Source organism: Oryzias melastigma, linkage group LG2 (genome assembly GCF_002922805.2).
Source record: "Oryzias melastigma strain HK-1 linkage group LG2, ASM292280v2, whole genome shotgun sequence".
In the NCBI taxonomy this organism is placed as follows: Eukaryota; Metazoa; Chordata; class Actinopteri; order Beloniformes; family Adrianichthyidae; genus Oryzias; species Oryzias melastigma.
The window spans coordinates 16,540,153-16,553,737 of NC_050513.1; the positions used below are offsets into that span (position 1 = coordinate 16,540,153).

General features: G+C 40.8%; 1 protein-coding gene across 3 annotated transcripts in view; it reads right to left on the reverse strand.

Moving 5' to 3' along the window:
- The window catches only part of LOC112156734 (alpha-2-macroglobulin-like protein 1), a 41,509-nt gene extending 29,320 nt beyond the window's left edge, over positions 1-12,189 (reverse strand). For all 3 annotated transcript variants that reach the window (XM_036214564.1, XM_024289051.2, XM_024289050.2), the window contains exons 1-16: positions 12,054-12,189; positions 11,617-11,797; positions 11,079-11,235; positions 9,269-9,321; positions 9,107-9,127; positions 7,923-8,091; positions 7,752-7,836; positions 7,478-7,598; positions 7,280-7,394; positions 4,817-4,926; positions 4,042-4,197; positions 3,649-3,885; positions 2,305-2,368; positions 1,381-1,526; positions 1,120-1,269; positions 858-1,049 (exon numbers count right to left, since the gene is read on the reverse strand). In XM_036214564.1, coding sequence (XP_036070457.1) covers positions 858-1,049; positions 1,120-1,269; positions 1,381-1,526; positions 2,305-2,368; positions 3,649-3,885; positions 4,042-4,197; positions 4,817-4,926; positions 7,280-7,394; positions 7,478-7,598; positions 7,752-7,836; positions 7,923-8,091; positions 9,107-9,127; positions 9,269-9,321; positions 11,079-11,235; positions 11,617-11,797; positions 12,054-12,136 — 2,040 coding nt within the window. In that variant the 5' untranslated portion in view covers positions 12,137-12,189. The remainder of the gene's footprint in view (positions 1-857; positions 1,050-1,119; positions 1,270-1,380; positions 1,527-2,304; positions 2,369-3,648; positions 3,886-4,041; positions 4,198-4,816; positions 4,927-7,279; positions 7,395-7,477; positions 7,599-7,751; positions 7,837-7,922; positions 8,092-9,106; positions 9,128-9,268; positions 9,322-11,078; positions 11,236-11,616; positions 11,798-12,053) is intronic.
- Between the last annotated feature and the right edge of the window lie 1,396 nt (positions 12,190-13,585).

Below are 13,585 nucleotides of genomic sequence, written 5' to 3' on the forward strand. Positions count from 1 at the left end.
TGGTCCGCATTAAAAAGTTACTTTTTAAAGTTCTAAAAATGTAGTTTTAGTTTGTCCAATAAATGTTTATCCGGTTTGGCCCCCAACCTTAGGTGTGTTTTGGAATTTGGCCCCGGTGTGCGATTGAGTTTGACACCTCAAGATTAGTGTATCGGGTTAGGGTACTAGGCCAGGGTACTAACCCTGTAGTTGCAGTACCGGGTTAGGTTTTGGGTACCGGTTTGCGTCTAGATGGTTGGAGACCCCTGATTAGCATACAAATTTATTTCCGTCTGTGCTGTGGAACCAAGCGGCCCTTGGACCGGTACCGATTGGATCCCCGATTTAATGGGAACATCCAGCACATCAAAAAAAGATGACTTGTTGACACCCGAAACGTCAAAAAGTGACACGGAAGGGTCCTTAATCATGCGTCCGTATATGACGAGTTGGGAGTGGGAATACATTGGCTCGTGCACACCCAACGGTTCCCGCCCACGTCCTGCAATTCTACATCAAATACGACAATATCTTTACTCAAATGAAACCACAGATGTGTTAAAAACTTGAACGGGTTTCGTTTGTAATCAGGTGCCTTTACAAATAGGCTTTAACTTCCACATCTGAGATCTCAGAACAAGCCAGAAGACAGAAAGTGCAGTCAGGTTGAAGCTACAAGTAACCATGCTGTGGCAACCTTGGAGAAGTAGTACAAAATGATGGGATATGGTTTGCTATAATACAGTCTGCTATTCTGAAAGTTGTCGTCATAAAGAGTTACATTTGGGCTTTTCAAATTTCATCACCCGCCCCTCTAAAGGTATCTGCAAGTCCCTTTCATTTAAGTTGTGGCAAATTCGATTAAAAAAGCGAATTACCTTAAAAACAGTGCGGACGTCATCCCCCTCAGGGATGGGTAAAATCATGCGTGAGTTTCTATCACGGCGGGCTCTGTGGATTGCATTCCATCCAATACGTGCTATTTCCCATGGTCTAGAAGAGCAGGAGATGCGGTCTTCAATCCTGTAGTCGTATCCCCACATTTTCTGAACGGGCAGCTGGTTGTAGACCTGAGAAAACAGCCCTGACCATGAATCTTGAGAGGTGCAGATAGACATGTCATGTTGGGGAAAGTCATACATAGTCGGTTGTGAGCTCCTTTTCAGACTTGAGCAGGAGGACGCTCTGGTCAATGGCTCTGACGGAGCAGAGGGAGCTGGGCTGAGCCTGCAGAGTCAACGTGGTCTTTGCTCCTGGAAGCTCCTGGGTAGCTGAGAACTCCAAGGACACCTGCACAGGAGACATCAAAGCACACAAGCTGGTTAGGACACAATAAGAAGTTCTTTGTTGGACATTACACGAAGTCTTAACTTTAAGAAGTCTAGTTTTTGAATTTAGTACCTTGTTTTTGAGGCAAAGCTGAACGGGGAAGTCCCGGCTGTCGGCCACAATTTGTCCGCTTGATACAATTGTGTAAATCGCCACCTGGGCCACTGGAGCCAGGTCCATCACATTCTTGAGGGAGATTCTTACATATCCCTTATTAACTGGAGAAACAGTAAAAAACAATGTAATGCAACACATTCTCATTCCCAACTTGTCACATATTGACGTTTGGTTAAGGTCACTTTCTGACGTTTTTGGCGTCCCCAACTACTAGATTTTCGACATGTTGGCTGTTCGCAAAATCAAGGGTCCACAGACTTTGAGACGCGGTATCGGATGCAGACTAGTCCTCAGGATGTGTCCAGATCTGGTACCGGTTCAGGTCCAGTACCACGTTTGGGACCTCATCCAGTACCATGTTTGCTGCCCACTTAGAGTAACGTACCGTTACCAGGTTTGGGTACCTGTGGGCTCCACATTACAGTACTGGACCGGTTCTTCTTGGAGACCCTTGATTTAATGAAATGACGTCAAAAGACATCAAAGCACTTCAAAAAACGACAAATTGGGGACAACCAAAGTGTCAAAAATTGAGGCAAAGGTGTCCATTACCAAACGTTAATATGTGAGGACGTGGGAGTGAGAATGTGTTGCCCAATACTATAATGTAAATGTGATTACTGCGCTAAGACATGTTCATGGAACTATTTAACATAAAAACTCTCAGTTTGGTTTTCCTATAAAGCACCAAAACACAAATATAGTTTCTAATTCACTGCAATAAAAGATGAAAATGTCCTCACAATCTAAAATGGACTTATCAATAGAGCTTACAGCCATTCTAGCCTCACCAGTCAAAGGTTGCTTAAACTCATGATAGCATATTGTTTGAAAGTTGACAAGTACATGTATCATTCACACTAAGAACTGAATCCATACCAATTCCATATTGAACCCGCCCAGGAACAACGCCTTGTTGCACAATTGACCCTTTGGACTCCACCTACAAAGAAGAACAACAAGTTCACCGTTTTCATGAGAAGAACTCAAAACATAAGATAAATACAGGAAACACACGCTAAAGAGTTTGTGTTACTGAGCCCTTACTCTGGTGGTGTGTTAAATATCAAGGAATCTTCTTTATCTTTGGCCCATAGCAGCTAAAGATAGACACTGAAGTTTAAATGTGGGAACTCAATCTGTGATTTCATGAATACGAGTGGAAACAAATACTGTTTTTGCATAAATACAAGAAAAAAATATGGCTAACGGATGACTGGGGCGCTGACTGGTTAGCAAATGGTAAATGGTAAATGGCGTATACTTGTATAGCGCTTTTTACCCTCCTTCAAGGGCCCAAAGCGCTTCACAGTCACAGACCCATTCACCCATTCACACACACATTCATACACTGGTGGTGGCTCCGCTGCCGAACACTGGCGCCAACCTCCCACCAGAGGCAATTCGGGGTTCAGTGTCTTGCCCAAGGACACTTCGACACATGGGCGGGCAAGGCGGAGTCGAACCCGCTCACTTCTGATCAGGAGTCAACCGCCCTACCACTGCACCACGGCCGCCCCTAAAAAGCGTACACGAGGGGTGTGAAACTCACGTAGATTCCAATTAAACTGCAACTGAAGCTTCTAATTGGTAGAACACACCTGATCCAGGTAATCAGCAGCAAGTAAGACTAAAAATCCCAGCAACATGTTGAACACAGAAGACTAGGGGTGGGCGTATTGATCTGAGTATCAATAGCATCCATGCCAAAGTAAAGTATTGATGCTGGAATAACGAGATTGATATTTTCAATCATTTTGTTGCCGTTTTTCTTTAATAAATACCAAAAGAGCTTGAGTGATACTTGGTATAAAATCGATACCCAAATTCCCAGTATCGTTCACCCCTACAAAAGATTGAGGGGGTAAAATTAGCTACTGGAGAATTAGCTAATTGGTTCCTACAACATGTAAAAGATTTGTATCCGGAGTAGTTTGGCAAAAAAAATAAAAACTATTGGTCCCATTTGTTTCTGGGTGTCTTGTTTGACTTTCTTAAGTACTAGATGTGAGAAAATTACTATATTCTTACACTTGGCAAAATGATAGCAAAGGCATGTAAGGCAAGAAGACTATACCATTGATTTCAGACATTTTTTCTTTAAGTTTGTCCATTTTTTAGGGTTTTCATGTTAATGCTAAAAGAATTGTTTTGATGTTATTGATCCTTTTATCTCAAGATATCTGATGACATGTTTGGACTTTGAAGTCCACGAGGACTCACCAGATAATAGAAGTTCAGAAACCTCTGTCCTCTCATCACATCCTCCCCCTGGATGATGTACTGAGCCCACAGGGATCCATCTTTGTCACAGGGTAGGTCCTCATTGTCCCCGCTGAACCCCACATAGCTATTGCTCGTGGAGTGAAATCTTCTAACGTAGTGGTAGGCCGTCCCATAGTCAGGAAGTCGCAGTCCACGAAAGGGTTTTGGATTTGTTTCTTTTATTGTAGTGGTTGCCTGTTAAGACATTAAGACCCAACACTAGGTTTGTGGTTCAATAGACACCGTCTACTTTTTTTTTTCTCTAACCTACTTTCTGTCAGGTTTTAAAATACCAGATAATACTAGTTTAGTCGTGAAAGCAACAAGCTATCACAAAGGTTTGCCACTTACCGAGAGAGAGACTGATTCTGACCACAAGGATGTGTCCAGAGAAAAGGTAGCGATGCCGTTCTGATCTGTATAGAAGGTGTACGCCAGTGAGTCTTTGATATATAGGTAGACTGCATGGAATACAACGGGACTACCGTCTGCACCAACCACTTTGATCTGCAAAATTAAAATAGATATATATAGTGAGGAGAAAGCACTGATGAACGGTAAATGACATATACTTATTCCCTCTTAGAAGACCCAAAGTACTTTAAAGTTACAGACCCATTCGCCCGTGTACACACACTTTCACACCAGAGACAAGGTGGGTTTTAGTGTCTTCCTTAAGGACACTTCAACACATGGCGGGAATCAAACCTTCCGATCAGAGGTCGACTGCTCCCCTACAAGGTTTTGCACCAAACTACGTTTTTAAGTATATCTAGAAAAACTGGATAGGTCGTACCGCAAAGATATATGAACGACATTCCACATGAAGAAGTTGGATTGGGTGGTACATCTGCTCTCCCAGGGCATGACTTAAGTCCCACCATCCATTCATCTATCTTAATCCCTATGGGAGCTGCTGTAACCTATCCTAACCAGAAATGGGTGCTGGTTCACCCTGGATGGTTGATGGGTTGAAATGCAAAGAGCAAATACCATATAAGTAAAAACTGGTATGGTTTGTTCAATAGATATTATGTTACTTGTATAAAACATCACTCACTCTAGTGATCTTTCACACTGAGAAAGAAAGTCAAGATGTGTGTTTTTTTTTTTTGTTAATGATTACCTTTCCATTGAAGGGAAGTCCCGGCTTGTAAGCAGACGATACGTCCTCAAAAGTGATAGTTCTGACCCGAGTGGTGAAGCGGGCACTTCCACTGGCTTTAAGAGTGACACCTGCATGACAGTAGACACATCAAAGTTTATTATGCTTTACAGCATTCACACTAGTGATTCTTCTGCACCGTATGTTTTTTTGGCATAAACTAACTCAATCACACGTTCACCGATTTAAGCATCAAAATGTTCAGCTCATTCCGGACATTACTGCTTATACTTTTGGTATTCATAAACTTTTTTATATTTTAAATATTGACCAAAATATACCCCAAAGGAAATGAATAAGAAATTGCTCAAATCCTTCAAAAACTTGTGAACTTCTGCATACTTTCAGCTATAGACACCATTAAAACGTCCTAGCTTTTTAGGCTAATTTGGAGTTTAGTCAGAATTTTGGCAATATTCTCCTCCAAGCCTGATGCCACTCTCCCCCCTGCCTCCCTCTCCAATTGCCTTCTAGAAATTAAATCCTGGTTCACTTCAAATTTTCTTAAACTAAACAGTAACAACACTGAATTACTCATTGTAGGAACAAAGACCAACTTAAAAAAGCTCAATAACTTCTCAATTTCCTTTGATAACAGCTCCATCCTCCCCTCCCCTCAAGTTAAGAGTCTGGGTGTCATCCTCGACAGCACTCTCTCATTTACTGCCCACATCAATAACGTCACCCGGACTGCTTACTTCCACCTCCGTAATATTCGCCGTCTCCGTCCCTCACTCAGTCAACACTCCACAGCTGTCCTGGTGCACAGTCTCATCCCCTCCCGTCTGGACTATTGCAACTCCCTTCTATCTGGACTCCCCTACAAAACTTTACGCAAGCTCCAACTGCTTCAGAACTCTGCTGCCCGGATCATAACACAAACCTCCACCACTCTTCACATCACACCTGTCCTGCAGCAGCTTCACTGGCTCCCAGTGCCTCAACGGATCAACTACAAACTCCTCATTCTGACCTTCAAAGCCCTCCACAACCTCGCCCCTCCATACCTCTGTGAACTCATCCATGTTGCCACTCCCGCCCAATCCCTCAGGTCTTCCTCCTCCCTTCAGCTGATGGTACCCACTACTCGCCTCATCACCATGGAGGACAGAGCATTTGGTCGCTCTGCCCCCCAGCTCTGGAACTCCCGTCCCTCTGATCTACGGAACCTGGACTCACTCCCTCAATTTGCAAAAAAACTCAAAACCTACCTCTTCACATTAGCCTATCCCACCTAATTTGCTGTATTTTATTATATTTATATGTTTTATATGTTTTATGACTGTCATTTTAAGCTGTTTACTATGTTTGTTTTTACCTGTAAGGCGACCTTGGGTGTCAGGAAAGGCGCCATATAAATAACATTTATTATTATTATTATTATTATTATTAATATGCCATAATATTGGCAAAACTACACATTTTCCAGTTTTTTAGGATAATTTGAGATTAGCTATTATTTTAGCATCATGCTAGCTTTTTTTTAGTCAACAATTGACATTTTCTTCCAGTTTATCTTTAGGATAGTTTGGAGTTTAGCTAGTATTTAGCAATATGCTATAATATTGGCAAAACTAGACATTTTCCAGTTTTTTATGATAATTTGGAGTTTAGCTATCATTTTAGCTTCATGTTGGCTTTTTTTGTCAACATCTGAATTTTTTTTTCAGTTTTTCTTTAGGATAATTTGGAGTTTAGCTAGTATTTTAGCATCATGCTAGCTTTTTTGACTTTCAATTTTTGGGGATAATTTGGAGTTTTGCTAATATCTTAGCATTAGGCTAGCTTTTTTTATCAAAGTTAGACATTTTTTGTAATTTTTTAAGGATAATTTGGAGTTTAGCTAGTATTTTAGCATCATGCTAGCTTTTTCTTGTCAACATTTGACATTTTTTCCCATTTTTCTTTAATATAATTTGGAGTTTAGCTAGTATTTTAGCATCAAGCTACCTTTTTTTTGGCAAAAATGCAAATTTTCTTTCAATTTTGGGGGGATAATTTGGAGTTTAGCTGATATCTTAGCATTAGGCTAGCTTTTTTTTAATCAAAGTTAGACATTTTTTTGCAATTTTTTTAAGGATAATTTGGAGTTTTGCTAATATTTTAGCATTTTGTCAAATGTTTTGGCTAATTTAGATATTTGTCCGTTTTTTAGGCTAATTTTGAGTTTAGCTAGTATTTTAATAAGCTGTTTTGACAACATTTTACTTTTTTTTTCCAATTTGGCATTTAGCTGGTAATTTAGTAAGCTTTAGGCTTTAGCATTTTTAAATATCAGCTTAAGCATTTTCAGCTACCAGCTCTGGCATCTTCAGCAGTCACGTTCAGTTTACAGCACTCACACTAGCATTATTGCAGGTAAGGCCATATATCTAGTTAGGAACCAGTGCTAGTAACTTAAGGAAAGAGTCTGGGTCAACATACCTGTCCCAAACTCCTCCAAGTCAGCCGTCAGCTCAAACGAGTCGAAGTAGTTGGTCGCATAAAGGCCAAAACCTTCCAAGGGTAAAGTCTCTGAGGCACATCCGCTTTTGTCCGTCTGCAGAACATTTGAAAAGATGAGGCTTCAAAACCGGCAGAGATGTGACGTTCAAGGACGTTAAGTCTAAATGGAATGCTCACGGTGAGTCGGAATGTCTTGCAGATGTCTCTTGATTGCGAAGGTCGCAACCAGAAGCCAGTAATTGCACGTCTACAAAATTCTGCTTTGACTGATCCCAGAACTAGTTTCCCATACGTGTATCTGCAGGAATGTGAACACAGTCATAGGTTTTCGTTGGTAGTACCATTTGAATAGGATGTTCAACAAACATCTTGTGTCGTTGGGACAGCTTGGTGTGCTCTTAGTCAACGCTATAGACACAAAATACATTTATAACTATTGATGGACACTCACTTTCCGCAGATCTCTATTGTTACCTCCTCATCCAGGATGGTGATCACACTGGGCAGGTTTACAGTTACTTCAAACTTTGGCAAAACTAGAGAAATCCAAGGACAATTAAAGTTAACATTTCAGGAAATGGTGCCTTTTTATTTCTTGTTTAATGTGCTCAGTAGTCTTTACCATATTCTTTGATCTCAAAGTTGTAGGATATCGTTTCTCCTTTGTCCGTCTCTGCAGTGATCACGTAGATTCCTTGAGCCGCTTCAGGAATGGTGGGGTGGGAAAGGTCAAGAATGCCTCCATCGATGGACTCGTTCAACCATTGAGCGATGCGGTTGGAGTTGGGATCCTGTTTAATTATATACTTATTTTAAAAAACCTTGATCAATGATCTTAAATTAACATTTTTTAATGTTCTTAGCTCTTTGCTCCATCTTTCATCGATGCCAAAACAAGGGGGTAACACTAAAATACCTACTTTGAAAAGGCTTACAAAGTAAGAGGGGCCAGTACAGCTGACCAAGAAACCTCTAGGTACTATGACAGACAAATGAGTTAGTCACCAGTCAGTCCACTGTAAAATTTATAAGACAGAAATCAGAACCAATCAAGAATTGGTGTAAAGGTAACACCAATTACAGGCTTACAGTCCTCTCAGATTTACTTTTATTTGACCAGAGGTTTGATCTAATTGAACAATAGTTCCTTGTGAGACAAGAATCTTCCTGGGAAAGTTTCACACGACCATGAGGACTGTTTTTACCCAACTCTGAATCAAAAAGTGATACATTTTTCCGATCTAGAACAAAGTAAATGTACAATGATTTGCTGATGATACTTTAGTTTAAAGTGAATTGCCTTTTCAAGAGTTCTGACCTCAATTGATGACTTCAATTCCCTGAATACATAATCAGAAATATCTGTACTTTTATGGCTTGATCTGAAACTTTTGTTTATATAAAAAAAAGTTTAATCCTGTTTAGTCTCCATAAGTCTATTATTTATTTATTTTTTTTTAGTTTGATGTATCTTTACGCTGTAATTTTTTAGGACGTCTGTTTGTTACTTGATTCTTAAGTTGTTTTGCTGATTCAGCTGAAAGCAAACTGACTCTTGATCTTTGGAAACAGCCAACACCCAACATAAAGTAAGTTGCAAAAAACTAAATTAAAAAGATATATTTTTTATCTTTTTTGCATATAACTTTACATAAATTGTACAATACGTTAAATATCCTTCAGTTACTGATGTACATTCCTTATGTAGGAACAGGTCGTAAAGTTTGCATAACATGTGGCCTACAAAACTGGCAAAAACGGCTTTCCACAATTACGGCTTAATTCATGAATGTACAGATCTCTTACCTGAATTGTCACTTCTTTGTACTGAAATAGAAGAAACAAATGTTAAAGATATTTTTAATTCAAGCACCTCAAACTGATTGCGAATCACAGGCCCTCAATGAAAGTCGATGACTTTAGAATTCATAGTTACTGTAACCTGACAAATGAAAGCCAGAAACACACCTGTCGGCTGACGGGAATAAAGTTGGTATCCATGGAGACAATCCGGAACTGAACTTTAAAGAGAAAAAACAAATTACCATTGATATAAATAAAACACCACTCAGGTGAGTCATTGACACGTTTTAAACGGACATACGCTGACATACCGCCTTATGAGGTACACCTGTCCAACTGTTCGTTAACACAAGTTTCTAATCAGCCAATCACATGGCAGCAACTCAACACTTTTAGGCATGTAGACACAGTCCAGACGATCCACTGCAGATCAAACTTAGAATCAGGATGTGGTTCCAACTGAGAGAAAGGCAACAGAAACTCAACTAACAACTCATTACAACCATGGTCTGTGGAAGAGCATCTCTGAATGCACAACGAGTTCGACCTTGACACAGATGGGCTACAGCAGCAGAAGACACCGGATCCCACTCCTGTCAGCTAGGAACAGGAAACTGTTCACACAGGCTCACCAAAACTGGACAATGAAAGGTTGGAAAAAAGGTCCCTGGTCTAACGAGTCTCCATCTCTGCTGTAGCATTCGGATGGTAGGGTCAGAATTTGGAGTCAAAACCTGAAAGCATAGATCCATCCTGTCTCGTATCAACGGTTCAGGCTGGTGGTGGTGGTATAATGGTGTGGAGGACATTTTCTTGGCACACTTTGGGCCCCTTAATACTAACTGATCATGGTTACAACACCACAGTTTAACTGAGTATTGATAGTGACCATGTCCGTCCCTCTATGACCACATTGAACCATCTTCTGATGCTACTACCAGCAGGATGAGCTGCCATGTCATAAAGCTGGAATCATCTCAGACTCTTGAACATGACAATGACTTTACTGGACTCAAATGACCTCCACAGTCACCAGATCTCAACCCAATAGAGAACCTGTGGGATGTGGTGGAACGGGAGATCGGCATCATGGAAGTGCAGCCTATGAATCTGCAGCAACTGTGTGGTTCTATCATGTCAGTATGGACCGAACTGATGAATGTTTCCAGTACTCTGATGAATCCACGCCACCAAAGATTAAGGCAGTTCTGAAGGGAAAAGGGTGTCCAATCCAGTACTAGCATGGTGTATCTAATAAACTGGATAGTTATTGAACAATAAAATTGGCCTACACTGACCTATCTCCATGGCTTAGCCTAACTACATTTCCAATATGCTCATTCCTTATAACCCATCTCGAAATCTGTGAACTTCAGCCAGAGGTCTCCTTCAGGCTCCAAGAATAAAAACTAAATATGGCGAGGCAGCTTTTAGTATTTCCTGTCAAAGGTTTGGAACAATCTCCCTGAAAATATGAGACAGGCAACAACTCTTTTTGATTTAGCAATGTGTTTTAAAATTTGGAACTATTGTACGTTTTTAATGATTTTTACATTTCTGAATTTCAATCTTATTGATGTTTATGATTTTCCTTGTGTTTTATTGATAGATTTTTTTCCCTTATAATTTTAAATATTTTTGTACAGCACTTTAAATTGCCTTGGGTTATAATTGTGTTTCATAAATAAACTTGCTTGCTTTACTTCTAGAATATTTTTTTTTATTGATTTCAAAAAAGCAGTTTTTCATTTTGATGTCAGCCATTTACTGGTTTTACCAGTGACTGGGGTTCAAGCAGGAGCGTTTAATGAAAATCTTAAAGTAGTTGGCAGGGCCAATTTTGTGCTTTCAATTAAAATTTGTTTCAAACGTGTTAATATTAAGGTACATTAAGGGTCACAGGTTCAGTGTAATAAATTAAAAAAAAATAGTACTTTGCATGCAAACTGTTAAAAACTTAGAACTGAACACTTACCGGTCTGTCCAGGCTTGTAGATGGGTTTGTCTGTCTGGACGATGTGGATGAAAGCAGGAGGTTCAATCAGGACTTTGGTTTCCTTGGTCGTTACGTCCACCCTACCCCGAATCTTCACACTGATGGATCCCACAGTTGTGCTGGACACCATAGGGACCTGCAAAACCAGCAAACATCTGAAACACGAGGCTGAGAAATTCACAAAAAAGCTTTTTTTTTCAAGTGAATCCTTCTAATTTAAGATAAAAAGAATACAGATAAATGTATGTATGTATGTATTTTTCTCCATTTTGTAGTTTGTTACACTAAAAATAGATATTTATTCTCATTAGTCTTTGTAGGTCAAATTTTTATTCTAAAAAACAAACACGTTTCAAAGTCTGAGCTGGACTTATAAGGTCAAATTTTAACAATATTTACTAGTTGTTAGTTGCAGTTTGGATCATTTTTATGCTTTTATAGCCACTCCCTTGTAAAGTTTTTATTGAGAACTTTGGGTTTAAATTTAAATAATGTGAGGGAAGAAAACTGAACAAACCATAAACTGGAAGCACCGGTAAATTTCAGTTTGAAAAGACAGCTCCCCGATCTTGGTACTGGAAGAGTCCAGGTCCAAGGTGATGGTCAAGGTGACGGGCTCTGTGGGGGTTTGGATCAGAGCGCAGACGGTCTCTTGGTTTCCTGCCGTCAGACGGGAGCTGACGGTCACCAAATAGGTTCTGTAATCAGAAGAAGGAAAAAGAAAGACTTAGTTTCCAATAGTCCCAACTTAATTTTTATTGCTTTCTCATTCCACAATCAGTGATGGTGTTCCACAAGGCTCTGTGTTTGGTTCTCAATAAATTAATATACATTTGCCTCCTTTCAGCTACGATTTCTTGCACAAAACGAAGCAGTTGAAATCTCTCTTGCACCTGCTGTACTTATAAAGCCAGCTGAATCAAATCAGCTTCATTCAAGTAGAAATCTACTTACGCTTCACTGAGGTGGAGCGCCATCACAAGCTGCAGGTAGGAGGCAGCAATGATGGCGCCGAGCATTACCAGGAGAGACTTCATGTCAGCAGGGTTTCGAGGATGATGATACTTTTCAAGACTGAGATCCCTGATGGTGAGGGACGCTCACTGGCCTGTGGAGCCGCCGTGGTCTCTAATAAGGCCAAGCTTCTTTGGCCCCTCCCACTCTCCAAGACATTCCATGACTATTCCAGAAAAAAAACAAACCTTTCCAGGGCCTGAGGACAGCCTGTTGGGTTTGGGTTTTCTCCGAAGCAAAGGTTTGTCTAAGGAGTGGGTGAAAGTATGAAGGTGGTTGGAAATGCATTTGGAGACACAATGACTTTCAGCTGGACAGGTCTGACAACAACAGCCATGACAAAAACAACAACTCAGGTTTGAGATGACCTTAGGCCACATGTAGACACTTGTTTTGCTACACATAGAAAAGAGATAATAATGTGTTCTTTTTACGTCTTTGACACAGAACTGTGTGGCCTCTGTGTGGCCTGTTTTGTTGGGCTTCCCAAACATCAACCCTAGCAAGGGTGTGTTGGTGACGATTTTTATTCTTATAGTTGAAGTTGAATCATGGAAACTGGACTTAAAATAAAAGAAGAGTTTAAGTCCAGTTGCCATGCTTGGTGTATACTAGGGAAGTGATCAGCCCTTGATTCAACTTTAAGACTTGGCAGGAGTATTCTATTGTCTTAGACATATCATGGATCTTCAGTTAGTCCAGCATTTATCATAATGGTCCAACGGTGGTGAGAAGGTGGGACCATTCTGTGGGTTCCTGTGCATTGATGGTTTTCTCTGAGCACTCCAGCTTCCTCCTGCAATCGGGTCTCCAACCCTCGGGACGCAGTACCGGATGTGGTTACGGATGCGGTACAGGACGCAGAACCAGTATTGAATTAGGGTATTGGGTTAGAAGGAACGCAATCTGACCCTGAAACCCATTTGGGGGGGGGGGCAGAATCTAGTGCACACTCCATACAGTAAACCCAGGGGCAGGTGAGATGTTCGTAGGGGTTGAGGCTAGGGCTTCAGAGGGTAATATTCGAAGAGGTATGGTAAAGGCCAGGCTTGTTAGCCAGAGAACCCTTGGGTTAAGGTTAGGGACTCCCAAAGGAGGAAGTTTTAATCAAGATATTTATAAATATGAGGTAAGGCTGGTTTAGGTCCAAACTTTGATTTGGGGTCATATGGTCACTTTAGGGTCATTTCTAGTCATTTTGTTCTAGGGTGAAAATTCCAGTCTTTCGTTCAGGCCGTGTGGATGAAGCATGTCTAATTCATCAATCCAATTCTTTTCTGCTCTTTGCCTCTCAGTCTGAGTCCAGTGGGGGTTACACTCAAGTACTGAGGCCTGGACAGACTCCCACCCATGGGTCAAGAAGTATTGGATCAAAATTTGGTGGAGTGGTATCAGGTAAGGGTTAGGGTACCTGTCAGGTGCGTGTCCTGCGGACTGGTACAGGTACCAGACTAGTACTGGTCTGTTATTTG